At 40.3% G+C, this 26,585-nt stretch overlaps 2 protein-coding genes and 1 pseudogene across 10 annotated transcripts in view; 1 reads left to right on the top strand and 2 right to left on the bottom strand.

The window, feature by feature from the left end:
- Positions 1–1,504: 1,504 nt before the first annotated feature.
- On the bottom strand, positions 1,505–12,135 carry TUG1 (taurine up-regulated 1). The gene is made up of 5 exons (XM_057526207.1): positions 12,114–12,135; positions 11,612–11,897; positions 11,384–11,511; positions 8,785–11,166; positions 1,505–7,636 (listed from the first exon to the last, which is right to left on the bottom strand). Exons 1-4 carry the CDS (start codon positions 12,133–12,135, stop codon positions 10,715–10,717), a joined length of 888 nt encoding a protein of 295 aa, XP_057382190.1. The 3' UTR covers positions 1,505–7,636; positions 8,785–10,714.
- MORC2 (MORC family CW-type zinc finger 2) overlaps positions 11,161–26,585 on the top strand; it is a 40,569-nt gene continuing 25,144 nt past the window's right edge. For 6 of the 9 annotated variants that reach the window (XM_057525999.1, XM_057525998.1, XM_057525997.1 and 3 more), the window contains exons 1-4: positions 11,161–12,744; positions 21,129–21,182; positions 23,380–23,414; positions 26,233–26,403. In XM_057525999.1, coding sequence (XP_057381982.1) covers positions 12,677–12,744; positions 21,129–21,182; positions 23,380–23,414; positions 26,233–26,403 — 328 coding nt within the window. In that variant the 5' untranslated portion in view covers positions 11,161–12,676. The remainder of the gene's footprint in view (positions 12,745–21,128; positions 21,183–23,379; positions 23,415–26,232; positions 26,404–26,585) is intronic. The other 3 variants (XM_057526002.1, XM_057526001.1, XM_057526000.1) reach the window with 1 other exon arrangement.
- LOC103021020 (40S ribosomal protein S27-like) lies at positions 13,752–13,998 on the bottom strand (annotated as a pseudogene).

Here is a 26,585-nt window from a genome sequence, read left to right as displayed (position 1 = left end):
TAAAAAGGGAACACAACGAAGATATATGGTGGTCTGAGAAACAAAGGAAAATCTGGATAGCTAGGCCTTGACAATAGAAACCAGGGCACCTTTGGGGATGTCATCGGATGAACTCTTATATGGTTTCCTTGGGACACTACCATCAGAAGGACTCAGCTCCTATAATTTTGTGTCACCTCTCTCAAGACTCAAAGTCCTGGTGGGAGGGGAATTTAGACTGTACAAGCTTGGATCACACAATCCAACCTCAGTCAGCCAGGGAGCATGATGCAAGAATACTGTCATTTACGGTATTCCCACAGAATGGGAAGGAGTAGCATTCCAAAGGAAAAGTGAAGATCACTAAAAAATGGGGAAATGATTTTGGGGGGGAGACAAAAATGAATGGATGTCTGCTATGCCAATATTTAAATGACGAGAAGAACTAAACCTACAATGGAGCAACAGCCAGGAAGGTAGGAAGAAAATGACACTTGAAGAGTATGCCAAGATGCTGGTGGCAGTTGTTTGTGCTGCTGAAAGTTCAGATATGATGTTTATGTAATGGACTTAACAATAAAAGGCCATTATTGACCTTGACTGCAGCGAGATCAGAATACTCAAAGATTTCGAAGAAAATGAGACTTTTTCCTTCTCTCTGCCTAGTGTGAACCTGCAGTAGAGGTCTTAAAGAGATTAATGTTGGTTGAGAACTGGAATAATCTTTCATGAACACTGAAACTATAAAGTTCATAAGCTAAATACGCTCAGACATTAAAAAGTAAGGAAAAATTACTGAGCTCTGAAAGATGCAACAGTCTATCAGTTTGAGTAATGGATGAATATATTTATCTAAATATTCACAAATATAAAGGCAGGTCTTTAAAATTATTTAACAAAACAGGCTCAGTGTTGAGCAACTTGCCAAGGTCAAACAGTAAGCACTAAATTTAATTTTAAAAACTCTTTATTTTAAAAAAAAGTTTAAAGTTTAAAATAAAGTTTAATGTGAGTAGTGTAAAATATTCAAATACAGAAATGTATAAAGTTGAAAGTCTCATGTAATCTACACTGTTCAAAGAAACCCATTAATAGATTTTTCTATGCATTATGAACATAAACACATAAATTTTTAAATGAGTTCATAGTACACATTTTTCTAGCAATGGTTTGTTTCATTTAATAATCATGGCCATTTTTCCATGCCCATACACAATAAATGTATTTTATTCATTTTAACAGACATGTAGATTTTCTTATATGGCTGAACCATGTATTATGTAACCAATTCTTTGCTGATAAATATTTAGGGTTTTTTTGGTATATTTTTCTACCATGTAATTAATTTTTATGCTTCTGTAATAACCTAAACATTGTCAGTTCCTGTTCGATTTTATATTCTGGATTGGAAAATAATTTCAGTGTGGCCTTGACCTCTAGTTTAGTATTTGGATCTGTCAAGTTTTGCTATTGGTAGATAGTAATATTAGGACTCAATTTCAAGTAATAGAAACCCAACTCAAAGTAACTTAAGCAAAGAAGGGTATTTATTGGTTCACATAACTGAAAAGTCCAGGGGATATACTAGCTTCAGGCACGGTTGGATCCAGGGGCACAAACATTGTCATCAGGACTCAAGTCTCTCCAACATTTGGCTCTGCTTTCCTCTGTACTGGCTTCATTCTTTGACTGGCTCATTTGATATGGTGGGCCCTGTTGGTCTGAGCTTTTCATCCTACAGAGCTAAGCAACCTCAGTAGAGCTTCTGAGCTTCTCCTCCACAGTTCACTAAACTCTTAGGGTTGAGTATCACTGGACCAGCTTGAATCACATGACCATTCCTGAACCAATCACTATGGTCAAGGAGATGGACTGTGCTGATTGATCAGGTCTGAATTACATGTCCACCCATGAAACCTAAGATTAGGTCAGATTGAACCACATGGACTGAAAAGAAGGAGAGGAGGTTCCAAGAAACATCAGGGAGTTGTTGCAAAGGGATGGAATTGATGCTGGTCAATCAAAAACAACTGATGTCAGTGGTAAGACCAGATATTGAAAAAGTTTAATCTCTGCTCATAAAGTTGAATGGTAACAGCTGGCATTGTTCCTTCCTTGACAATAAATGTATTCTGGAAAAAATCATGAGGAGTAAGTTTGTCTTCTACTCAGGAGGCTTGTAATCCATTTGAATAGAATAATCATGTCCAATAGCATACTCTGGATGATACAACAGAGTTTCAATGTAAGTAAACTCAGTGGTCGTGAGTTTGAGAGCCCAACTGTCTTGCTGACATGAAGCAGGACAAGCAGCCTCCCACTGGCAAATAGTTCTGTGACGCTCATCAAGTCAGTGGTAAATTTTAAGCTCAGCGGAAAAGTTTTCTTATGTTCCTTTAAGTCTTTTGCCAGGTTGAACTGGTACATTTCTGTTGAGTACTGGCAAATCAGATTCATCTCTGTATTACCATAGAACAGAGGAATGGACAGTGACTTCAATCTGCTCTGCTCCTTCAGATCTGGTAGAAAGGGTCCCAAGTGCTGAAAATGAGCTAATATATATAGGCATAGAGGCTTACTCTGCAGTTAAAAAAAAAAAAAGCTGCTGGTCAAGGAGTATACAGCACGGTCCTTCCTGTTGTGAACGTTAAGTCCTGGTGGGTGAGGTGCAGGCTGCTTCTGTTCAAAACCCCTTGGTGGAACTGGGTATAAGATAGACAAAGATCAGCTATAGTCTTCTCAAGGACAGCCAGTCTGATTGCAGCAATATGTCAAAAAAGCAGGCAAGGGCTGTGTCAGGTAAATAGGCAAGTAAGTAAGGTACTTTCAGCAGGGCCAGCCATATCAATAGCCAGGCTATGATCTAGAAGAACAGGCAGTTTAATATCGAAACTCTGTACATTAGTTTTAACCCTGAGTACTCCAGGGTTAATCCACAGCGTTTATTCTGGATAAAATTTTCTGATCTTAAAGGGCCAGTCAGGTACAGCAACTTTCATTTTCCTGCTCATCTGCCCAAGAACTTTCAGCTCAGGAGAAGGCGATCTCCTTAATCCAGACTTGAGGTTCCATTTAGGAGTCTATGCTACATCTGGGAGTGATAGGGTTGGGAGAGCCAGGTTCATCAAGGTTGGCCCTACTTTCTTTGGTAATCAAGTCTCCATCTTCTGTAACTCAGCCCATCTCTGAGAATCATCTTATCAACAAGTCAAGGCCTCAGACTGGTTGAATGGTACTGCTGAAAGATGAGATCTGAGGCATGGAGATAGTAAGATACTAGGTTTGAGTTTTATGCTTTTTCCACCATCAATTCTTATACACAGTGTACATCAGACTCTTGAACAGATGATCATCTTTACCTTTAGTCCCTCATTTTGACAGGATTAAAGGGAATGACTGCCAGTGTAGATCAATGTCTTTTTCGGTCAAGTACAGGAGAAAGAGAAAATCGAGCTGACATTTTGAAGGCAATAGAAAAACTAAGCTTGTAGATAATTTCTTCTTTACAAATAACAGTTGTACATACAAGCAGGCCAGTCATCAGATTTTATTTGTTGAGGGTGAGCAGTATAGAGTAACCAGACTTAGGCCTTGTTTGATGATTTGTAGACTGACTCATATAATCACAATTAGTCTAGAGGATAAGAGACAAAAGATATAAAGAAACATTTCCAACATTTAACCAGTGCATTCGTTAAAGTAGCTGAGGACAGCGGGCCCTTAAGTTGACTCTGAAGAAATGAGACTTTTCTCATGGCACAAATCAAAGTCTACTTGTTCTACATGATCTGGTCTGGGAGGAGTTCATGAATCAAATCCCTCCTGAACAGGTAAGTTGTCTTAATGCCTGAGAGTATTTCATGACAAGGAATGAAGTCAGCCACTCTGATTCAGTGTAAAACAATAGTACTGAGACAGATGAAATTCCATGAAAACATCCACAAGGACAGGGGACTGTGGTCTTGTGACATTAGGAAGAAGCAGCAGGAAGCTCTTGAGTCTACTGATAAAATCTTTAGCTGCAGGCTTTGTAGATTTCCAGTCAGTCTACATTTCCAGCAAAAAGGTAGATGATATGCAATTTGAGATGCCCACCAAGTAAGCTATCATGGCCTGGTCAAAAGGCCTACCTCCAAACATCATTAACATCAACAGCTGATGGTACCAGACATCAAAACACCCATCTTAAAATCTCTCTTGGCTGGAAGAAAATTTTCGAAATGGTCACATTTTAAATCACACAGACGAGAAAGGATGTTCAGAGACTGTCTCTTGTGGATCAGGTATTACATGCAGTTAGAGCTGAGTATTCATAATTTTGGAGACTAGGCAGATGTGCCAGCGACTGAGGAATTGTTTCAGCGATTTTTCAAAGGTTATTAGCTCATTTATTCTAGAAACAGCAGTTAAACTGAATAAAAACCAAGAAGTAGTGTAACTGCCACTGGTTGAGTGATAGTGACATAGTCTGAGAATATGAATAACAACCAGGTACCCTTTTAGATAATGTTGCCAGTCTTTGAATTCTGCTTTCAGTTTATAGTTATCCCTTGCACACGAAGTAGAGTACCATGGCTGAGAATGGGTGGTCCAATGTACAGTTGCTCTAATGTGGCCTCAATGAGACATCAACTTCAGCATCAGCTTCAATACCTGGCGATTAATGTATCCAAGGAGGATCAAGACTTCAAGGTCATGTATTTCAAGTACCACTAGAGCATCTGGTGTTTGTGAAAGAAGCTGGGTAAGGGGGTTTGTCAGTGTAGAGTATGTATGAATTGCTCTCTGGCTATATCAAATCCAGGAATCACTGGAAGTCCATCTGTAGGTAGAGGGCTATTACTCTAGGTCCATTTGATACCACTTTCGGCCCATATGACTACTCTGGGGGGCAAAGATATGCCCATCTTCTTGTACTTTTCTGAGTTTGCCCACAGTAAGTATTCCTAAGAACATTCAGCATCAACTGAACATGGATGGTGTTGGGTAGAGGTACAGAATAGAATGCCATTCAGGTCGAACATACTGTTGTCTAGGGCAGTGGTTTTCAAACTGTGTTCTGAAGAGTTCTAGTTGTTGTAAAGAAGTCTCCTTAGGTGTCACCATGGTGGTAAAGTAAGATGCTTGTGGCAGGTTTCAGGCCCCCCACTTCTGCTTCCTCCAGAGCAGCTTCACTTTTACTCTGGGCTTCCATAAAGTTTTCATTCAAAGGGCTTCATGGCCACAAAGACTTTGGAAAACCAATGATCTAAGAATAAGTTGTTCACAAAATGCTGAAATACAAAAAATAGGTCACAGAAACCAGAAACTGTGTGAGCAAAGCCTGTGGTAAGCCAAGGTGTTTTCCTATTTATTCTTTCCCTAATGTGGGCCACGTTACAAAATGATGAAGTTAACATTCAAGTCTGCTACAAATGCAGATTGCCTGAAATTGGGCTTGTAAGTGACTATCAGAGAACAAGGCTATTGGTTTTAAGTGACAATAGTGCTGGGGTTTTTGCAGTCAGCATACAGCTGCAAAATGCATTCATTTCTTTGTTAATATTATTTCAAAAATTCCCTGGCTGGATGACTTCTCTTCAAGTATTAATAAGATCTCAGTGGGCCACAACTCAAATCCTAAGAAAATATCTCCTTCTCACCCCTCCTCCCCCTCTTCTCTATTCTCCTCCTCCCTTCCCTTCCCAGTCTCCTCACCCACCTGAGATGCAATTCCCTTAAACTAGATTTACAGCACAATTCTACGGACAGAAAAGTATATTGCTAAATGTCATGGAATTCATCTAATTTTGTGGCAGAATTAACTCCCCCCATCCCCATCCCATGTATCCCCACAAATCTTCTAGAGGTTTCTTTGACAGAAAATAAAGGTAACTGTCAAGATGTGGGGCTCTCAGATGAGGAAGACATACTAATTCAAGTAGTTATTGACAAGGTAAAAAAAGGGGGCGTTTCAAAGATGCTGTTTATTCCTGGGTCTCCAGGGTAATCTGTTGGCAACCAGGAAGCACTGGCTATACTGCTTTAGAGCAGTTTTCCCATTCCATTAAAAGGAATGCTGCAAAAATAACTTTCTGTGCTTGATTAAACTTAGGACACACTGGACCAAACAGCTAAATGAGGCTCTTTACCGCAAGCCTTCTGAGATCCTTTAATACACTACACTGCATTATGAATCAGGGAAGGGGACACATTTACAGTATTTTACCACCTTACTGGACTACAGAAGCTCTATGATATATATTATATGTGTATATCAAATATATACATACACACACACATATATATATGAACAGTACTGTTCTAAAAAAATTGATGGCTCATTCTATGTAAATATTAGTTTGGGGATAGAGGACCACAGGTAGATCTTGGTGTCCAGGAATATTAGTAAGAATTAAAAGAAAAAAAAAAAAGACATGATATGAACAGGGATCTCCAATCAACTAGGCCATCTTTGGGAAGACCATGAAGATAGATGAAAGATCTAAAAGCAGCTTTGTGTTTCATAATGGGTAATCTTGCTGTCAAATGAACATTTGTTTTGTTGACTGGACAGTCTACTCCTAAATGTCAGAGATGCTGTAATGGAATTCTGGTCTAGGTACAGCTATCACAAGATTACATGTATGACATCCTGACTGATCGAGGGCACCAGATCAGGAAGTTGGAAACTTTTCTGGGGTTCCCACTCTCCAGTTATTTTAACACTGGGTAAAATAGAGGCTAAGTTAATTCCAAGGAGAGAACTGGACTAGGAGTCAGAAGGCCTGGCCTCTACCACTTTGTAGCTGTGTCACCTTGGATAACCTTTTAAATTTCCATTTCCTCATTTGCAAAAAGGGATTATAATTTGTGTTATTTGATAATTGAGATTAATGCATGTAAAAGTGCTTTGAAACTGTAAAGTGCTATATAAACATAAGGGATTACCATATAGGTTCTACCTGGATGTATCAAGAGGCCTTTTCTGGAATCTGATTGGAGCTTTGTGAGATGCTGTTAGGTAAAGGGATTCCTTGGTAGAATTTCTTACATTTGTGTGAAAAGTTCTGGTTCCTGAGTAATCCCAAAGAAGATGCTGAGAGTTCACTGTGCCTTTGTTTTAATCCCAATGGGTCAGAATATCTGCTTGCTCATTCAGTAGGTTACTACAGATTTGACATGGAAAAAGAATGGGGTCCAGATTAGATACTTCCTGAATTTCAATCATTTAAGATAGTGGGGCATGGTCCATGTGGTTCTCAAAAAGATGTTGCCATTCTTCAGACAGTGCTGATAACTAAAAATCCCCTGGTCCAAATTTATTACGTGTCTCTGAAGGCTTTAACTGAAGAAACGAAATGCACACTCATGGAACAAACAGCCTTTGTTGTGATAAAATAGCTTCAGCTATTTGGCTTGAGGAGTTTGACTTCACTACAAAAGGCTGTGTTGAATCTCGGTAGAACAGGACAGGAGTGGAGGTGAAGGCCACATCATGATGATTCGCTGGATGCCTCCTGGGTCACAGTGGTCCACTGGAATGATGTCTTCTTCAGTAGTAAGGTGGTAGAATCACCATGGGCAAAAATCCAGGTACCAGATCTGTAGGCTGATGGAATAGCACAAAGGTGGTCAGACGGTCCAGGTGAACACTTGGCAACCAGGAGGCACAGGACTGGAGGGGAGAGGGACAAAACATATAAGATAACAAATGCTTGGAATGACAAACAAAGGACTCTAACACTGGGGTGGGGCTGCTGCCAGCACATGAGCTGCTTGACGGATACTAATTCTTGACAAGCACGGTTTAGAAGCTGACAGATAATAAATGGGGGAAAAAAGCCTTATGATTAATGATCAGTGATGATAAGAACAGAAAGAGTTCTCTGGTAAAGACTGTTTCCTGACTCTTGAGGACAAACTGTCTTAGGGAAGGAGCAAATAGGAACTGCCCCAAGTCTCATACTTTGGGGGAGTAATTTGATTATATTCAGGTTGCTGGGCAGTGGTTGGTGGAGAAAGAAGTGGCTCCAAAGGTGGTATGAGAACTGGATTTAATTTTATATACCAACACCAAAGCAAAGCAAAGGAGATACTGTTGTTCTTCCTTTTCCAATGCCTTTCACAAATTGTCTTATGGTCTTGTACTTGTAAAAGCTATCCTTAATTACATTTTCATAAGATTCCATCTTGAGTGCGAGAGAATAAGGTACGCAGGGAATAAGGCCCTGGCCCTTGCAACCCTCTGTAATACCCTATGCAGCACAGCAGTTTCTCTTTATACTTGAGGGCTCCCTAAATCTTTTTAAAGTTAGAATTAAAAAATAATAAAGCATGAAATAAAGGAAGAGACATGGCCCAAAACTAGTGACTTTTTCCCTAATCAGGAGTAATTAGGTTATCACACAGCAACTAAGCAAACATTTATTGAGTGCTTATTCTGAGATCGCCTGTTCTCAAAATTCCTTCTTTCTTCTAATGCTTCATATGTGGTAATATGTCTGGGCAAAGATTCCCAAGACAAAGCCCTTGCTTTCATGGGGCTTGCTATCTGGAAAGAGCTAATGCATGCAAAGAAGGACTTTACAAGCTACTTGTATACAAAGATAGATAAAAGATATATAACAACACATTATAAAACTTAAAAAAGATAATTTCTGGCTAAAGTTAGGAAATTCATGAAGAGCATCTGAGTTGGGTATTGAGTAAATGGCAGTTTTGATAGGTGAAGAAGCAGAGGAAGGCATTCCAGGGTAGAGAAGAGAGCACAAACAAAAGTGCAGAGATGGTAAAGAATAAGGCATTTTGGAAAATGGCAAGTACCGTAGTTCACTGTGGGTGGAGCATCGCCAGAGTTTGCACTGAGAGTGTGGCGAAAATTCAGGTCTCCGAATTCCCAGTAATAGCGCTGGTGGCAGTGTTTGCTCAGTCATTGTCTCTTTTCTCAAAGCGAGGAAAACAGTCCCCAAATTCAAAAATAAAAAAATCCAGCTCCCAAGTTCCTGTCACATCTTGATAATCTCTTCCAGGTCCCAGATCCAGTTCTTGAAAATCTGGAAATCTGGAGTCCACGCCGTGACTACACTGAAGGACATCTGGAGAGCAGAACGCTGTAGTGAAACACTTTCAACCTCCTATCCCGGACAGCTCATGTTTTGTCACAGAATTTCAAGCTTTGAGTTCCAGTTGTTTTTTTCCTCCTTTCTCCTGAGGAAAGCATCTTATCACCACAGTCTTAAGGTTCTTTTGAGGTACATCCAGATTTAATTACAAAAGAGCTAAAAGACCAACACATCTTTCTCCAAAACAGTCACTTCTCTGGAATTGAGATCCTTTGTCTCTGCTCTCTAGGTAAAGGGAATAGTCAATTGATTTTTCCCAGATGTTTGTATGAAATAGCAGAACCGGCTAACACCTAACAAACAAAACACTTAAGTGGGTTTGTGTTTGCTTGCTTAGAACTGTACCACTGGTAAGCACCACTCCACAAATTGAAAATGTTTGAAATCCAAGTGTTCAAACATTTCTATAGTGTTTGCTGGATAATGGCCTGGAATTTGATAAAAGCAGCTGACAATTAACAAAGAAGCAAAAACTGGCATTTTGGCCATTTTAGTAACACACTTGCAAGCAAAGAGAATACAAAGCAGGCCGGTGGGGGGGGTGGGGTGGAAAGTTAAGGTTTGAAACACTTGCAGTCTACTGATTTTGAGGTTCAGTAGACGTTCTAACAAAACTTTTCAGAGAATGTTAACCTTCAATTAATAAAGACAAACCCCCAAACATCTTCAGGAATTCCATGCCTGGTTCAGTTTGTTCCAGTCAGCCAGCTTCCTAAAAATTCACCTGCACCATTAATTAGCTGGACTTGGCAGCACCATTTAAAAATAAGCCTGCTCACTACCAATCACACAAACTAAGAATATAAAATAGAAGCAAGTAACGGATGGCAGCCATGGTCATAGAAAATGGTCAGTGAAACAGAAAGGTAGTCAGGCACCAGAAAATAAAAAGTTGTTGGGCCAAAGATTAAACAGGCTTGTTGATACTAGAGAACACATCCACTCCTACTTTTAGCTGCTTTATATTGGGTGCCACTGTACCATATGCGTCAGCCACCTTTCAGGCAACCCATGGTGAAAAGACTCAGAATAGAAGCCAAGCAGTGGAGTGTTGTTACCCCGAATACCCACTATGCATAGAACAGCTCACATATCCCAGGGATTCAACAGGGGCTTCAAATTGGTTGTGACGGGTCCCAAATGACATCTAGGCCTCAGTTTCCTCCTTGTGGCAAAGGAATTGTGGTTCTTAACTCTTCTGGGTCACAGCCCCCTCTGAAAACTTGCTGGCGATGGATCCTCATTCCCCTAAAATGCATATTCCCACTAATTTTTGCACACAATTTCAGGGAATTTGGGACTATCCAACTCCAATCCAAGGTTCCCAGGTTCAAAATCCAAGGATTGGACAATTGATAAGTCTTCTTACAACTCAAAAAAAAAAAAAAAATAAAGCCAACCATTACGAACAATAATCATCCCTTACATTCACCGACGCTTTATAGTTTACAAAGCGCTTTCAATCCCACAAACGTTGATAGAGGAGGAAACTGAGGCGCAGACAAATTACCAAGTGACTTGCCTAAGGTCACTCGGCCAACTGGTGGCTAGGCCCGGAAGCAAACCCAGCTCTTCCGACTCCGGAGCTTGTCTCTCCACCCCGGAGCTGCCGCCAGAGATCCCGCCCCTCACTAGGGCGGCATAAGAAGAAAAAGACAAAGTAGGAAGCCCACCACCAACCATCCCCCGGCCCCCTCCTGCCCGCCCAACTGGGTCCTTGCAGGCCCCGAAGGGTGGCGCCAGGCCTCCAGGCCGGCCCCGGCCACCCCAGCTTCCCCGGCCGCGCCAAATCCCGCCGCCTCCCCGGGAGCGGGGCGGAGCAGCTGCCCGCCGCCGCCGACCACCCGGACGACTCCTCGTCGAATCGCAAACGCATAGGCCGCCGCCCGAGTTCTGCGTACGAGAAGAAAGACGCGGCGCGAGCGCCAACGGCCACCGGGCGCGCGCCGCGGCGGCCGGGCCTGCGCCCCAAGAGCTGGATGCCAGAGCAGGAGAAAGAGCCGCCAACCGATCGCTCGATCGACCGCGCGCCCGCTCCTTCGCCCTACCAGACCGGGGAGGGGGGGAGGGCGCGCCAGGGCTTCTTCGAGTTAGGGGCCTGACTCCCCGGCGACGAGACAAGATGGCTCCTCCGGTCCGTGCCGCTGCTGCCGTCCCGGCTGCGTCGCTCGGCCCGCCCCCGGTACTGTTTCTTTAAATGGCGGAGAGGGTCAAGAAAGCAGGAAGAGAGGCGCGCGCACTCACGTGACAGGGGAGTGCCCGGCTAACAAAATCCGGTCACGTGGAGACACGCTACCCACCAATCAGGAGGCTTCGCATCAGGGCGGGGGCGGGAGGAGGGGCGGCTCTGTGATTGGCCGAGTGCGCCGCGGAGGCCTCGGGGGCTTGGGGCGTCGGGGAGTGCGCGAGGCGGCCTGGCTTGTGTGCACTGGCGGAGACAAAGCGGTGGCTGAGGTGGCAGTGGCTGCAGCGGCAGTGGCGGCGGAGGAGCCCTAAACGCCGAAGTTTGTGGTGCTGAGTCCGGTCACCATCTCATCCAGCGCGGCGCGCGGGCGGCTGTTCTCGCGGCGGCGGCGGCAGCGGCGGAGGCGGAGGCGGCGGCAGCACATGGTTCCAAGAGCGCTCTGCGGTCGTTGGGTTCCAATTCCGTGGGGAGGGACAAAGGCAGCTGTGAGCGCCGGGCAACGCCCGGTCGGGTGGTGCGCTCGCCACTGTCCTCGATCCGGGCCTTGAAAGCTGGGACTAACTCCTCTTCGTGAGGAGGAGACCACGGGACCGAGGCCCAGTCAGGGCCTGAGAGGCTGAGGCCGGTGTCTGAGGGAAGTGGGGGAGGGGCGCGGCCCGCCTGAGTTAATTTGGGCGGGTCAATTCTGTGGCTACTTAGTGGGTCATTGTGAGGTAATTTGACCCACTACCTTGACGAAATTGGGGCACACAGCAAGCTAGGTTTGGTCCGGGCTTTGAAAACAGAAATCGGTCTTCAGCGCTTAGGAGATCTTTCAGTTGGGAGGTGGTGAAGCCGGAACTAACGCCATATGCACTTCATCAACATCGTGGTCACCAGTCTGGGGCTAATTTAAGGATCCTGGGATCATTGATGGCGAAGAGATGGGTGGTTGTCCAGTTTTATGACTGAAGTTGCTAAATTTCCGGATTGGTAAGTTTCCGGATTGGTAAATATCCTCACAGGAAATTTAGAGGAATAACAACAAAAAAGGCTCGAAGATCATGAAGATGGAGCAGTAATTAAATCGCCAACTCCAGTATCATCTACTCTAGGACCAACCACATTCCACTCCGTGAACTGTCGCAAATTAACGCTGAAGCTCCTTAAGACTACATGTTTATGACGTAGTTCCTTCCAAAATATTACATCATAGTCATTGAGAAGATTAAAAAAATATGAAAGGAGAAATTGAGTTTTGTTTTAGACATCTTTCTGAATATATCTTGGTTAGATACTAGATAACCTTGTTTAACTAAGGAGCACAGATTTACGAAACCTTTACTGGAAGGAATCCTGAAAAATCTGTTCCATTGTAAGCTTATAGTTCCCAGTTAGTGGGTAAAGAACTGGAGACCTCACTGCACTCATGGCTTTCACAAATTACAGCAGTCTGAATCGAGCTCAGCTAACCTTTGACTATCTACACACAAATTCGTAAGTATCCTATAGGTGCTACTGAGGTCACTGATAACTCGTTGCTTGATACTAATATGGAAATCTTTTTCCCAGAAAATTTTGCATTTTTACTTTTTGGGATATGTCACTGGATGAGTCTTGAGCTCTGTATGGAAGAACTGAGATCAGTGAAATGTTTGTTGCTAATCCAGAAGAATATGATCTTCCTTTATTGGATCAAAATTTATTTGGTCAAATGCAAGCTAGTTCTTTGAAGTCAGTATATTGAGTTGTTTCATTCAAGTGTTTAATAGGAATCCAACAAGTACTGTTCTTTGGATCGCCAAAAGTTGGACTATTCTAGTATCAACTCCTTCTTCTCTTTGGTGACAACAGCCAAAACAGTTGGGTTATAACAAGTCTTTTCTTTCTAAGAAGGAAAAAAGAAAAAAAAAACAAATGAAGACGTTTAAATGGCAACTTGTGAGAAGAAATTTTTTCCCCAGAAAACAGTTGGTTTTATTTTTCTGGGAAATTCATCCTCATCCAATATAGTTTTTATATGCTAAGCAGAAAGTGATAACTTGGTTAAACCCGTGATTTAAATAACCTTTCCCCAAAATGTATGCAAATCATTGAACACATACTGTGTTCATAGTTCTTGAGTTTGTGAGGAGATTACCATCACTCCACATTGGTCTGGAATGTTTTAGGGTTAAACCTTATGCCCACTCTTTTGGAAGTGATGCAGTGGGGGTATAACTATTTAGTTCTTTAGTACATTCATTTGGCACTTTTCAGATGAAGGTAAGTATTTTCTCATTTTGGTACCTGGAGAGGTGGCGAGCAGTTAAATGAATGGCCCAGAGTTCAGAAGAACCACCTTCAGGGTTGAGAACATAGACTTCAGTTATCTAGTAATAGTACAATAACTTAGCCTTTTACAGGAAAGAACCATATATTTTTGATAACGTCTGTAATTTTTTTTTTTAATCCAAAATATGTTTATTGGGATGGTTTCCCATTCATCTTGATCCTGGGGGCTTTTAGTGCCGCTTCCGTCTGAAGGAGCATTCTTCCGTAAGCCTTGCTTTTCCTCCTGTAGGCTGGCAGAGGACAGTAGAGCAGCCAACACACAAAACTACTGTTTGTGCATGGCTAAAGATGGTGGTGATTTTATAGCATCCTGGGCATTTCACATCCATGAAATAGGAATTGGGGCTCTGCACCAGGTGCTGCTGCTTGTCTTTCCTCTTCTGGAGAGGGATGAAGGAGATCCTTTGTGAGAGGCATGATCTCGTGGGGAGGCCATCACTGTTGGAAAGGACATCTGTAATTTTTTTGTTTGCTGTTTTTCCTATCAAGGAAATAAAAATTTTTTGAGTAGTGAAGTGAATTGCCAAATGAGAACCTGATTTTGTTTTGTTTGGGAAGATTCTTACTGAACTAGAGTGTTTAAGTAGGTATTGCAGAGTCACCTAGTTGAATTCTCAAGCTGTGGATAATGAATCTGAAATCCAGCTAGATAAGGTCTCTGATCAAAGGTTATACCCATCTAGCTCATAGCATAGCCAAGGGCAGTAGTATCCTTTAGTATCCTTTTGTATATTTGAACTGCCACGTTAAGAACAAGCAGTCGAAGGCCACTTAGATGTTCACAGATGATTGTGTTTGTTAAATTCAGTTCTGAATTTTGGAATGAGGGGCCAAAACAGACTGATATTCTTGGAAGACCATAATGAGAGTTCAGAAACTGGGTTCTTGTTCCAGCTTCCCCAAAGAATTTATTTGATCATGAAATGATAGTAACAACAGTTAATTGCTTCATGCCAGTCACTTTTAAACATGGTCTAAAGTAATCTTTATAGCAGCCCTACTGGAATAAGGGTTATTCCTATCTTGCATTTGAGGAGACTGAGGCTCAAAGAGATTAAGTTACATGCGAAAGGTTACACAGCTGCTAAGTGGCAGATGTAAGGCACCAAGACTGAAGGCAGTAAGATTTATCTGGCCACATGGTTAGTGCTTTTAACCATTAGGCAAGACCTCCTACTGTAGTCAGTTTTACCTTGTTTCCTTGTCTATACAGCAGAAGGTTTACTTACTTTAAAAGTCTTCAATTTTAGTTTATCTCGATGAACCTTTTATTTGAGGATTCTGGGATATTTCTATTTCTTTTGCTATTTTATGGTTTTTTAATAGAACAGAGCAAAGGCAAAGAATTGAACCTCAGTTGAGCCACTTGTTTGCAATTGGAGAATTTTCTGGGAATTTGACTTACCGTGTTGAATTGGAACCACTTGCTTGCATAAGCATTTTGAGGGTTGAATGTATCATTTTGGAAGCTCTGGAATTTATTACCTGGATCACACCTTAGAAGTTGTTTACGTCTGAATGTGTCCAGTCCTGCCAGAAGAAAATATGAACCCCAGAACACCTAGAGAAGTTTTTGGTTTGTAGCCAATTTCAGGACCTTTCTTTATTGTGACTCGACTGGAAGTTCATTTCTAGAGGAAACAAATTTTTAATTTTCATAAAATGTGACTTGTTAATCGTAATGGTGGTAGATACATCTCCTCTGGGTTAAATGGTGCAGTGTTACCTTTGGAGAAGGGAGGATTTGCCTTCTGCTTTGTTCTAATTAAAAAAAAAACAAGACCATTTTAAGGTGTCTGACATCTACAATATTGCCATATTGAATTGTGAAAGAAGTGACCCTTTATCTCCCATTTAGCAGAGTCCAGGATAGAAAAGTAGAAATCAGTGCGGTGCAGTAAAGAGCATGGGCTTGGGAGCCAGCCAAGCTTATGTTTGACTGCTTCCTGGCTGTGCCCTTGGGTAGGTCAACTTATCTGAGCCTCAGTTTTTTCATCTACAAAATGGGGCTAATCTGACAATGTTTATGAGAATTATGTAAAATAATGTTTATAAGGTAATTAGATCACACATGGTTCACAGTAAATATTGAATAGATGGTGACAATTATTTGTTTTATTTATAATATTACCTCATATAAACCAAAAGTTGGTCAGTGTGGTAGCAACTTGCTGTTTGGTGGTAGTCATTAGGCAGATGAATTTTTAATAAATTCTGGAGCATCTGTTGGAGATGATAAACCCCTGCCTTAAATTTTTTTTTGTGTGTGTGTTAGGTCTACAGTAACTGCTGATGGTTTTTCTCTTGATTATATCAGCATTAAGGTTTGAAGCAGGCCTGGGAAATTCTAACATGAAGGTCTTAGGCTAATTTGTTTTAATATTGCATGTTGCTCATATGAAATGATTGAAGTTAGGATTTTTAAATAAAAGTAGTTTTATGCTCTTACTGCTCTTTGGTGGTAGATTTTGTGACTGGTACTAAAATGTTCACAAGTAGTCAAGGGCCAGATACCAGATGTAGCGATGGTAGTGATGTTCCTTTGGCATAAGGGGCATATCTTAAATCACTCTGTATGCAGTATTGCGAAGTGCTCTGATAGAGCAGGGTGCTTAAGTATAAGATGCCTGCTTTCTATGTCTCTTCCTGTCTGCACATTTAATAACTTATTATCTTGAGCATATGATATTTTTGGGTTGTTTTATTGGTATGTGAAGTGAATGTAAAGGAACCTTTCAACTCTAGAGACCATATATCTTATGATTTATAATCCTGTTGAAATGTGGGTTCACACTCTAACTATATTAAAGCCATTAGAATGTAGAATGGTTGCCCTAGAATTTTTAGCTTTATTTTCTAGCAGTTAAGGCAATTAACTCTTGACAGCATATCCAAGAACTAAGCAGAAGCTATCACTGTGTGATGGGGTTATGGATAATCTATGGCTTTAAATTCAGGCTGAATATAAATAGACCATTTTCCTTACATAATGAGTAGATTTACACTTGAATTTGTCACTGGAAATGCTGAGCTGCAAAGCTATTTTGATCGTAGCACAAATGGTATAAAAGCCACAATCAGTTGAAAGTGAAAGAAGTTGTTAAAAATCTTTGTCTTTTTCCAGATGGTTGATCTTTCTTGGATCACGTGCAAAGAATCTTTAGGTCTGTGAAGAAAATAATTTCCTTTGATATTTATACAGATATCTCTATCTCAACTGCCAGCTAGCAATGAGTGCACCTCTTTGAATGTTATTTGAAAAAAAGGGGAGAGCTTACACAGTTGGTACGTTTTAGGTTCTTATGAATTTAAGAGATACTTAGAAATTTGGCTTTAGCATTTGTTAGTAGGATCAATTATTCACTTGGAGGTTTGGAGAAGAATCCGAGTGTTGTCTCTGACCTTACCAACAGTTGTCGCAAAAGGCTCCTTTTATGATGTGTCAGTACACATCACAAAAGCACCCCTTAGCTACATTTTAAAGTATCTGTTAACTTATCTGAAATATGTATTGTGGAACAGCATTGATACTGTGTGGAACAACGAAGACATTTGGAATGTTTTCTTTGGATTCTAAATGTACAAGACACTTTTCTAAACATTGTGTAGAAAGCAGTAAAAACTTAGCCAGAAGTGCTCTTTGTGCTTGCCCTTTCGAGATCTTATTGAATTCTAAATGTCTTTAATTTTCATGTGAAACAATCAGAAATATGTATTGGTGAGAAGCAATTGCTGTTTCTGTTTGTGATTTCTTTGCCCTGATGGCAAAGGTATCAGAATTAGTTTTCCAGATTATTGATATTCACCATTGTCACTACCAAAGGCCAGATAATCCCAAAGATTTCTGCATACAAATTGTAGTCTCATTCTTACTAAGATTGTACTCTTGTTTTTTTTTTCCAGGAGCTGTATTTCTGATATTCCTTGACTTCAAGTACAAATTCTTTTTGAAATGAGAAATATTGCAGTAGAATTTGTTACTTTACATTTTAGCCTTCAAAATTAAAAAGAAAATTTAGAGTATAGAAAACTAATTCACTTTATAAGTTTCTTAGACAGGAAAACGATTGGTTGAAACCTTGAGAACAAAGATTTACTTTTAACTTATATTACCATCATCAAATCACTTTAATTTTCCAGCTTATTTTTCCCTATGTAATTAGTTGAAGTAATAAGCAGAATATATTTTTGTTTCTTCAATTGATAATTTGAAGAATTTAAGGTGATGATTTTGGAGACATTTTTTTTAATGAGTTTGGTCTTTTATTTATTTATTTAAATTAATTTATTTATTTTTGGCTGCGTTGGGTCTTCGTTGCTGCGCACAGGCTTTCTCTAGTTGTGGCGAGCGGTGGTTACTCCTGGTTGTGGTGTGCGGGTTTCTCATCGTAGTGGCTTCTCTTGTTGTGGAGCATGGATTCTAGGCACGTGGGTTTCAGTATTTCTGGCTTGCGGGCTCTAGAGTGCAGGCTCAGTAGTTGTGGCGCATGGGCTTATTTGCGACGTGGGATCTTCCTGGACCAGGGCTCGAACCTGTGTCCCCTGCATTGGCAGGTGGATTCTTTTTTTTTTTAATATTTTAAAAATTATTTTTAATTTTATTTATTTATTTTTTAACATCTTTATTGGAGTATAATTGCTTTGTAATGGTGAGTTAGTTTCTGCTGTATAACAAAGTGAATCAGTTATACATATACATATATCCCCATATCTCTTCCCTCTTGTGTCTCCCTCCCTCCCACCCTCCCTATCCCATCCCTCTAGGTGGTCACAAAGCACCGAGCTGATTTCCCTGTGCTATGCGGCTGCTTCCTGCCAGCTATTGGTTTTACATTTGGTAGTGTATATATGTCCATGCCACTCTCTCAGTTTGTCCCAGCTTACCCTTCCCCCTCCCCGTGTTCAAGTCCATTCTCTGTAGGTCTGTGTCTTTAGTCCCGTCCTGCCCCTAGGTTCTTCATGACCCTTTTTTTTTTTTTTTTTTAGATTCTGTATATATGTGTTAGCATACGGTATTTGTTTTTCTCTTTCTGACTGACTTCACTCTGTATGACAGACTTCAGGTCCATCCACCTCACTACAAATAACTCAGTTTCATTTCTTTTTATGGCTGAGTAATATTCCACTGTATGTATGTGCCACATCTTCTTTATCCATTCATCTGTCGATGGACACTTAGGTTGCTTCCGTGTCCTGGCTGTTGTAAATAGAGCTGCAGTGAACATTGTGGTACATGACTCTCTTTGAATTATGGTTTTCTCAGGGTATATGCCCAGTAGTGGGATTGCTGGGTCGTATGGTAGTTCTATTTTTAGTTTTTTAAGGAACCTCCATACTGTTCTCCGTAGTGGCTGTATCAATTTACATTCCCACCAACAGTGCAAGAGGGTTCCCTTTTCTCCACACCCTCTCCAGCATTTATTGTTTGTAGATTTTTGGATGACGGCCATTCTCACTGGTGTGAGGTGATACTTCATTGTAATTTTGATTTGCATTTCTCTAATGATTAATGATGTTGAGCATCCTTTCATGTGTTTGTTGGTAATCTGTATATCGTCTTTGGAGAAATGTCTGTTTAGGTCTTCTGCCCATTTTTGGATTGGGTTGTTTGTTTTTTTGATATTGAGCTGCATGAGCTGCTTGTAAATTTTGGAGATTAATCCTTTGTCAGTTGCTTCATTTGCAAATATTTTCTCCCATTCTGAGGGTTGTCTTTTCGTCTTGTTTATGGTTTCCTTTGCTGTGCAAAAGCTTTTGAGTTTCATTAGGTCCCATTTGTTTATTTTTGTTTTTATTTCCATTTCTGTAGGAGGTGGGTCAAAAAGGATCTTGCTGTGATTTATGTCATAGAGTGTTCTGGCAGGTGGATTCTTAACCACTGCGCCACCAGAGAAGCCCTTGGAGACAAATTTTTAAAATAAATAAAGATATGGATGTTTCTTGCAGGTGTTTTTCCTTGCAAAATTGTGGGGTTTTTTTTCATGTAAAATAATTAAGAATTGGATTTTAGTCAGAAGAATTTGAGCTCTGTTAGGGGACTTGGAGATAAAATTTCTACATTTTGTTAATACATCATGGTACTGCCTTTGGATCAGCAACAGATATATTCACTGATCTCATGGGAAAAAGTTCTTCCTAAAATTCCAAGAACTGGTAGTTTTAATTAAAAATTTGCATTTGTAAAAATTTGAAGATTTACTTGAGAAAAAACCAGTGTTCCTGGACACTTGAAATTTGGGTATTTATTTTATAAACAAGCGTTTTACAATTTGTTTTGAACAATGTAGTAAGTGCTCATAGATCCTAGACACTGCTTATTTAGTATTGGTATATTTCATTCTCAATTTTTAGAAATTTTCACTTTATCTATTGGCTGAAACTTTACATACAAAAAAAATCAACTGGAATAACATGGTTGGTTATTTTTGAAAAATTGATGATAGTAATATGTGGGTTAATGCTTTTATATTTTCTTTAATCAAAAGTCAGAGTTTCAGGACTCCCCTGGCGGTCCAGTGGTTAAGTCTCTGCACTTCCACTGCAGGGGGCACAGGTTCCATCCCTGGTCAAGGAACTAGGGTCCCACATGCCACAAGGTGCGGCCAAAGAAAAAAAATGTCAGAGTTTCTAGGTGGTTCTAGGTAGACACATCTACTTTTATATCTAACGAGGACTATTATGGGAAATAGCACAAATTAAAGAAGGTGTAAATGGAGGAAGAAATGTAAGGAGACATCTTACACATAAATATCATCTTTATTGAGTTCTGAATAACATGGTAATTGTGAATTTATCCCACTCACATTTTGAGCAGCCTCCTAGAGGAGGAGATGACCATTGGCTACCCTCCTTGAAAGGGCTAACTTGAACAAGGGCCCTAGGAGACCACACCAAGCCCTTATCCTCTTAGGATAAGGAGGAATTATTTAAGAGGGTCTTGGATTCCTTTCTTTAATGTGGAGAAAGTTTTGTTTTTGGCCAAAATCAGGGAATGTCAAGAAATGGATTATTTTCTTTCTCCCCACTTTCAAATGGAGTATTTTTGCTTATAAATTGCACAAAACTGAATGGGTTTTCACCAGTAAATCACACAAAGGTATTGGTAAAGCTGAATGCTAGCAATTTGTCCATTGAGAATTCTTAAAAGATATGCAGAAACTGACAGCTGGTTAAGGCAATGAAAAATGAAATACAGGCATTTTTCAGGGTAGAATACAAATAGTGAAAAACACTGTTTTAGCAGTAGTACACATAGGAATCTTTGAATGTTTTAGAGTGGGTTCCCCTACTCAAAATAGTAAGAATAAACATTTTTGAGTAGATAGCAGGACTTGACAGGTTAACACTTGAGGACTACTAGTGAGCTCTGGAAAGACTTGAATTGTGGGGAAATTTAAACTTCAATAATGTAAATTGATGATGCAAATGACAATTTTAGGTGTTTTTTTTCCAAAAACTTTTAAATATTTTATAACCTTGACTTTTTATTAGGAATCATAGTTTAATTCCATAATTCTTTTCCTGACTCTCAATATTTATCATTTCAGAACCACTCATGAATTCTTGTTTGGTGCTCTTGCTGAACTAGTTGATAATGCAAGGTATGTAGTCTTCAGGCATATAGTCTCTGCTTGAAAACTTTTTGGGTCGTGTGACCTTTGCTCTCTGAATACTTGGGAGAAAGGCAAATTCTGTTGCAAGCGCGACTCATTCCTAAGAAGCCTCTTACCCAAAAAGTATTTTTAATAGCACATTAGTTGATACCTTAATTCATTCATTGCTGTGCTCCAGCCTAAAAATAGTGAATTTATGACCTCCAAAGCTACCTTCCCTTGTGTATTAGAGCAAGATAATTGTAGTGAAACACAGGGAATTAAGATAAAAAATTAGTTGTCTAATTACTAGGACAGACAAGCTCTGTTTTAATTTGTGCTACCAGGACAGTACACTGTCTAATGTCTTTAAAATTATGTCAGAGTTCTGTGTCTTCCCAAAATGTATAATCAGCTCTCTGTATCTGCAAGTTCTGCATCTGTGATTCAATGAACCATGATTGAAAGTATTTGAAAGTTCCAGAAAGTTCCAAAAAAGCAAAACTTGAATTTGTTGCATGCTGGCAACTATTTACATAGCATTTACATTGTATTAGTTATCATAAGTAGCCTAGAGATGATTTTAAGTAGACGTGAGGATGTGCATAGGTTATATGCAAGTACTATACTATTTTATATAAGGGAGTTGAGCATCTGCAGATTTTGGTATTCCTGGGTGGTCCTGGAACCAATCCCCTGCAGATACTGTGGAGTGACTGTATTTTATTGTCAGATGACTCAGGTTGATCAAAGCATCTTCCATTGTTAGCAACTGTGCTTAGAAGAAATCATTCTTTAGCACTGTGTTATACTGAACTCTTAGTGATAGAAGCCTATAAATGTTACTGAGCAAGACTGAAAAGTTTGGGTTGGTTCAGAGATAAATAGCAAAGTCCAAATCAAAAGTCTGTTTATAATTATATCACTAAAATATTATCTCAGTCTTGTTTCTGAACGCAAACATAAAATTCAGACACGGCGTTTATTGACCAAGTGTTGATGACTAATGAAGGAAGAAGAGGATAAGAGTGGACAGAAGTACTTTCTAAACAGACCTCCAGTTAATGACATAATGATAATTATGTCTGCCTATGTCCATGCTATAAACCTATACTATTATTACTTTTATTGTTATTATTCACTGGACTGCTCATGGAGGTGTGCTGGTTAACAAGTTGTTTAACTAGAAAGCTCCCATTTTCAGTGTTTTCAATTATTTTAATCCTGGTTGACTTATAATTTTTATATTCAATTAAAAAATGTTGTAGCTTAATGGAACTGTGTTTGAATTTCTCACTTGTTAGTTTAGTGAGACTGTAGTGTGTTTTGTCAGACTGCTTTTTTGTATATCATACGGTGAACTGGAGATTGTCTGGGAGTGTATGTTCCTGCTCATGCACACATTTTGCCAATCTCTTTTATTTTTGAAAATGTTTTTATGTCTTTGAGAATAGGCACATGTAGAGTTATATGGATTTGAGTGGATTTTTCACATTTAAAACCAATGAAACTCTGTGCCTCATTTTCCTTGTCTACAGTTGGCAGAATTGGACTAGATTACTTTCAAGCCTTTATGGAAGACTTCATTGATGACTGAACTTTTATTTCAGCTGATGGCTGGAGTCTAGTGGGCTGTCCCAACTTCCTTTCAAGTTTAGGGAGGATAAGATTATGGGCTCATGAATCAGTCTGCTGACTATAGTGTGTATACCATGAGACCTGATTTTTCTTAGGCTTTGTGGCAGGTTATTGTTTTCTTTTTTCCTTAAATCTTGGTGAGAAGAAAAAATGGACAAGTTATTGGAACATTGTTTATGATTGCAATCAAATGAGTGATTGGAGTCATTTCCTAGTGTGTAAAAGAAATGTTCTTTTTTATCCTCTAAAGATGTTTTTAAACATCTAAAAAATGTTCTTTTTAGATGTTTTCACTGTGAAATTTTTATTAAAAAAGTGTGTCTAGGTCCTATGTATCCTGTGATTATTTTAAATAATTTGGAGCTCCAGAAGTGTTTCATAGACATGTAAGGAAAATTGTGTTACCAAATGTAAAAGTATATCTTTAATGTATATAGAATTTCTTTATGACTTCCTGAAGATAGATTCAATATAGTATGTATCCCCCTCAAAATATTGTGCATCTTGATGGTTGATATTTTCATATTCTCATTTGAATCTTGATTTTTTTTTTCTTTTAACTTTGCAGAGATGCTGATGCCACCAGAATCGATATTTATGCAGGTAAGACAGACATCAGTCCTTTCTTCTAATGCCCAGTTCCCGAAAGCATTTATTGCTGTGCCTAAGAAGAAATGAGTGGGAAAAAACTGGTTTTTGGAGCGTGGGTAGACAGCCTGATTACTCCAGGTCTTAGGGAGAAACAGGGCAGCCCTGGTCAGGCATGTAATAGAAATCAAGGATATTGGTGTAAAGGAACTAACACGGGGTGCCCAGATCTATAGATCTATTTAAATAAATCCACTAGGAGATTTATGGGGGTGATGGGGAGTGAAATGACCAAGTACCACTGATTGTCCTGATTGGAGTTAGCAGGTGACCAGGTTTGTGGTACCTGCAGCCAAAGAGAGATCTTGTTGAAGGCCATCTTCTCCCTCTGCAGCCTTGGTGAGGACAAGTCCCAACTTGGAGAGTTGCTGGTGTTAGTTGTATAAAACAGTTGTGTAACCAGGTTGACACTGAGGTCTGCAGAGATGTTCTCAGGCAGAGAAGTCATGTAGGAAGAAGGGCTGCTTTGCTTCGAATTTAAAGATATTGACAGCGTCTACTATTTTTGCCTAATTGGCTCTGCTCTTCGGCAGTAAGATCCTTTTTTTTTTAATGGAGTGGGTACAACAGTGGAAGAAATCTTAGTCATTATTATTTATGTATTTATTATTTGATAAGTAGCTTGCTTTTTGCCTGTTCAGTGTTTGTACCAGCACATTTTTTGGTCATTTGAGTGCTAAAAATTTGGAAGTGGAACAGAGGAAGACGGCTTTTAAATCCAATTTGGGTAGCATTGTCTAGCCTTTGAGAAAACTTGAGTGTTTTTATGGGAATATATGGTTATCAAATAATCCCTCTTTTTCTTCACAGACCTGTTTGATAAATGGGGATAATCACACAATAGGAAGTAATTCTTAGAATTTCCAATGCCATATAATTATAAAGAATCTCCCCAGATATGAATTTCTTATGCCTTTCTTTGGAGCAAAGAAAATATTCAGAACAGCTAAAAAGTCAGCTATACTGCTTAAATTCTAAAAGCCTTCTGTTCAGAAGGCTCTGCCAAAGTGGTGAAAATAAGACTACTTTTATTTTTAGAAGAAAATAACAGGAAAAGGGGGCATAGCAGCAGAATGTTAGAAGATGGTTACTAAACCCTCAGGCCAGATGGAGGCATCATTCCCAAGCCACAGTATGTCTTACATCCCAATGTGCTTTAGTGAGGAGTAGTAACCACTACCTCTGAAAGAAATGGTGGCTGTTTTAATCATTGCACAGATGGCAAAGCAGAGAATGGGCCTCCACTCCAAGTGATGTTGAAGGGACAAATCATCATAGCCTAATCTATTTGGAAGAAGCTTTTTTTTATTTTGGCCGAGCCACGCAGCCTATGGGAGTTTAGTTCCCAGACCAGGGATCGAATCGGAGGCCCCAGCAGTGAGAGCGCCTAACCACTGGACCACCAGGGAATTACTGGAAGAAGCTTTTTAAAAGAGATCATCCCGGGGCTTCCCTGGTGGCGCAGTGGTTGAGAATCTGCCTGCTAATGCAGGAGACACGGGTTCGAGCCCTGGTCTGGGAAGATCCCACATGCCACGGAGCGGCTGGGCCCGTGAGCCACAGCTGCTGAGCCTGCGCGTCTGGAGCCTGTGCCCCGCAACGGGAGGGGCCGCGATAGTGAAAGGCCCGCGCACCGCGATGAAGAGCGGTCCCCGCACCGCGATGAAGAGTGGCCCCCACTTGCCGCAACTAGAGAACGCCCTCGCACGAACCGAAGACCCAGCACAGCCAAAAATAAATAAATAAATAAATTAAATAAATAAATTTAAAAAAAAAAAAAAAAAAGAGATCATCCCTGCTCCTTCTTACCACCTTTGGTGGGTGAATTTCAGCAAGGAAATTTAGTGCTTTACACTTAGAATGCAGCAGAACAAACAGTTGGATTTCAATTTAAATGAAAAGGGCCCAGTGTGCATTTATTCTGTGCTCAGTGTTACTGCTGTTGTGTTTTGGGAGGAGTCCAGAGAGCATGAGATGGGGCCTTTGCTAAATTCTCATTAGAGAACTTAGTCGCTAATTGGAGAGACAGTTAGCACTCTACAGATGATTAGAGAACAATAACTTGATCTTGAGGGAACTGTCAAGGTAGTTAAGGATTAAATGGTGTGATAGAAGCACTAAGCACTATAGCATTTTGGAAAAAGACTTGATTTACTCTCAAGTACCTTGAGATTGGGAATCTTGACTGAGGTGCCCCTAACTTCACACTTTTCTACCTCAGTGCCATATTAACACATTCAACAGGAGGAATAAAAGCAACCTCATTTTACAAGTAGAATAATAGAATTAGTAATATAAAGTTTTTGTTCTTACTATATCGGGGAAAGTATCTTCCTGTCTCCCATTCTGAAACTAGATTGATAACTGAACTCGGAAATCTCCCCAAACATCAGATGTAGTTTGAATTCGCCACACATTCACATTGTAATTTAAAGAAGGGTGAGAAAGGAACCAGACTCCCGTACCCAAAGCATTCCTGTTAGACGGGGCCAGACCATAACGTGCCTGTCAGAAGTAGACTGTGTTTTTATTGATTTTCTAGACTTCTTGGATAGGGACTGCCATGCCTCAAAGAAAGATCCCTTTTATGATGCCAGGTCAATGGTTAGTAAATAGAAAATTAGAGCAAATGGAGCTGAAACGAATACTGCTCAAACACATTACAAAGTACGAGGAACTTGAGTGTCGTTCTGTTACAGCCTCTGCTGAGGACAACATCATTTTATCACCTCTGACTTTTGACTTATAGCTCCATCTCACATCTCCTTTCCAGCTTCTTTCTTTTTCCTGTTCTCCCCAATGGGAGTTGGATGGTGGAACGTTGGGCTAACTTGGAGAAGCCAGACTTGGTCATGTTGGGGGAAACTTAGATGTGCAGCCTTCCACACTGGGTCTGTGATTGTACATAGCTGCTACCAGGGCCTGAAGCACAACTGCAAAGAAGGTAGTTTGGCTTTGCCCTCCTTGTCTTGCTTCTGAGATGCATGCTGGGACGGGGAGGCAGACAACCTCCAGCTGCCTAGACTCCCCTCTGTCCAGAACTCCCCCATCTTCATAAAAATCCTTTGCTTAGAGGCTTTAGATAGCACTCAATTGACTGACTAAAGTGAATAGAATGTGTTAGGA

This window comes from Balaenoptera acutorostrata, chromosome 13 (assembly GCF_949987535.1).
Source record: "Balaenoptera acutorostrata chromosome 13, mBalAcu1.1, whole genome shotgun sequence".
NCBI lineage: Eukaryota > Metazoa > Chordata > Mammalia > Artiodactyla > Balaenopteridae > Balaenoptera > Balaenoptera acutorostrata.
Note: the sequence above shows the minus strand (reverse complement) of the source record. Positions and strands in the feature narration are given on the sequence as shown.

Bases quoted from the DNA above. Each gene is read 5' to 3' on its own strand.
- TUG1 (XM_057526207.1), bottom strand. From the start codon at position 12,135: ATGTTGATGAAGTGCATATGGC. The intron at 11,898-12,113 runs GTTAGTTCCGGC...CACTTCCCTCAG, and splicing joins GTTGATGAAGTGCATATGGC to ACACCGGCCTCAGCCTCTCA. The intron at 11,167-11,383 runs GTGGGTAGCGTG...CCTAACTCGAAG, and splicing joins GATGCGAAGCCTCCTGATTG to AAGCCCTGGCGCGCCCTCCC.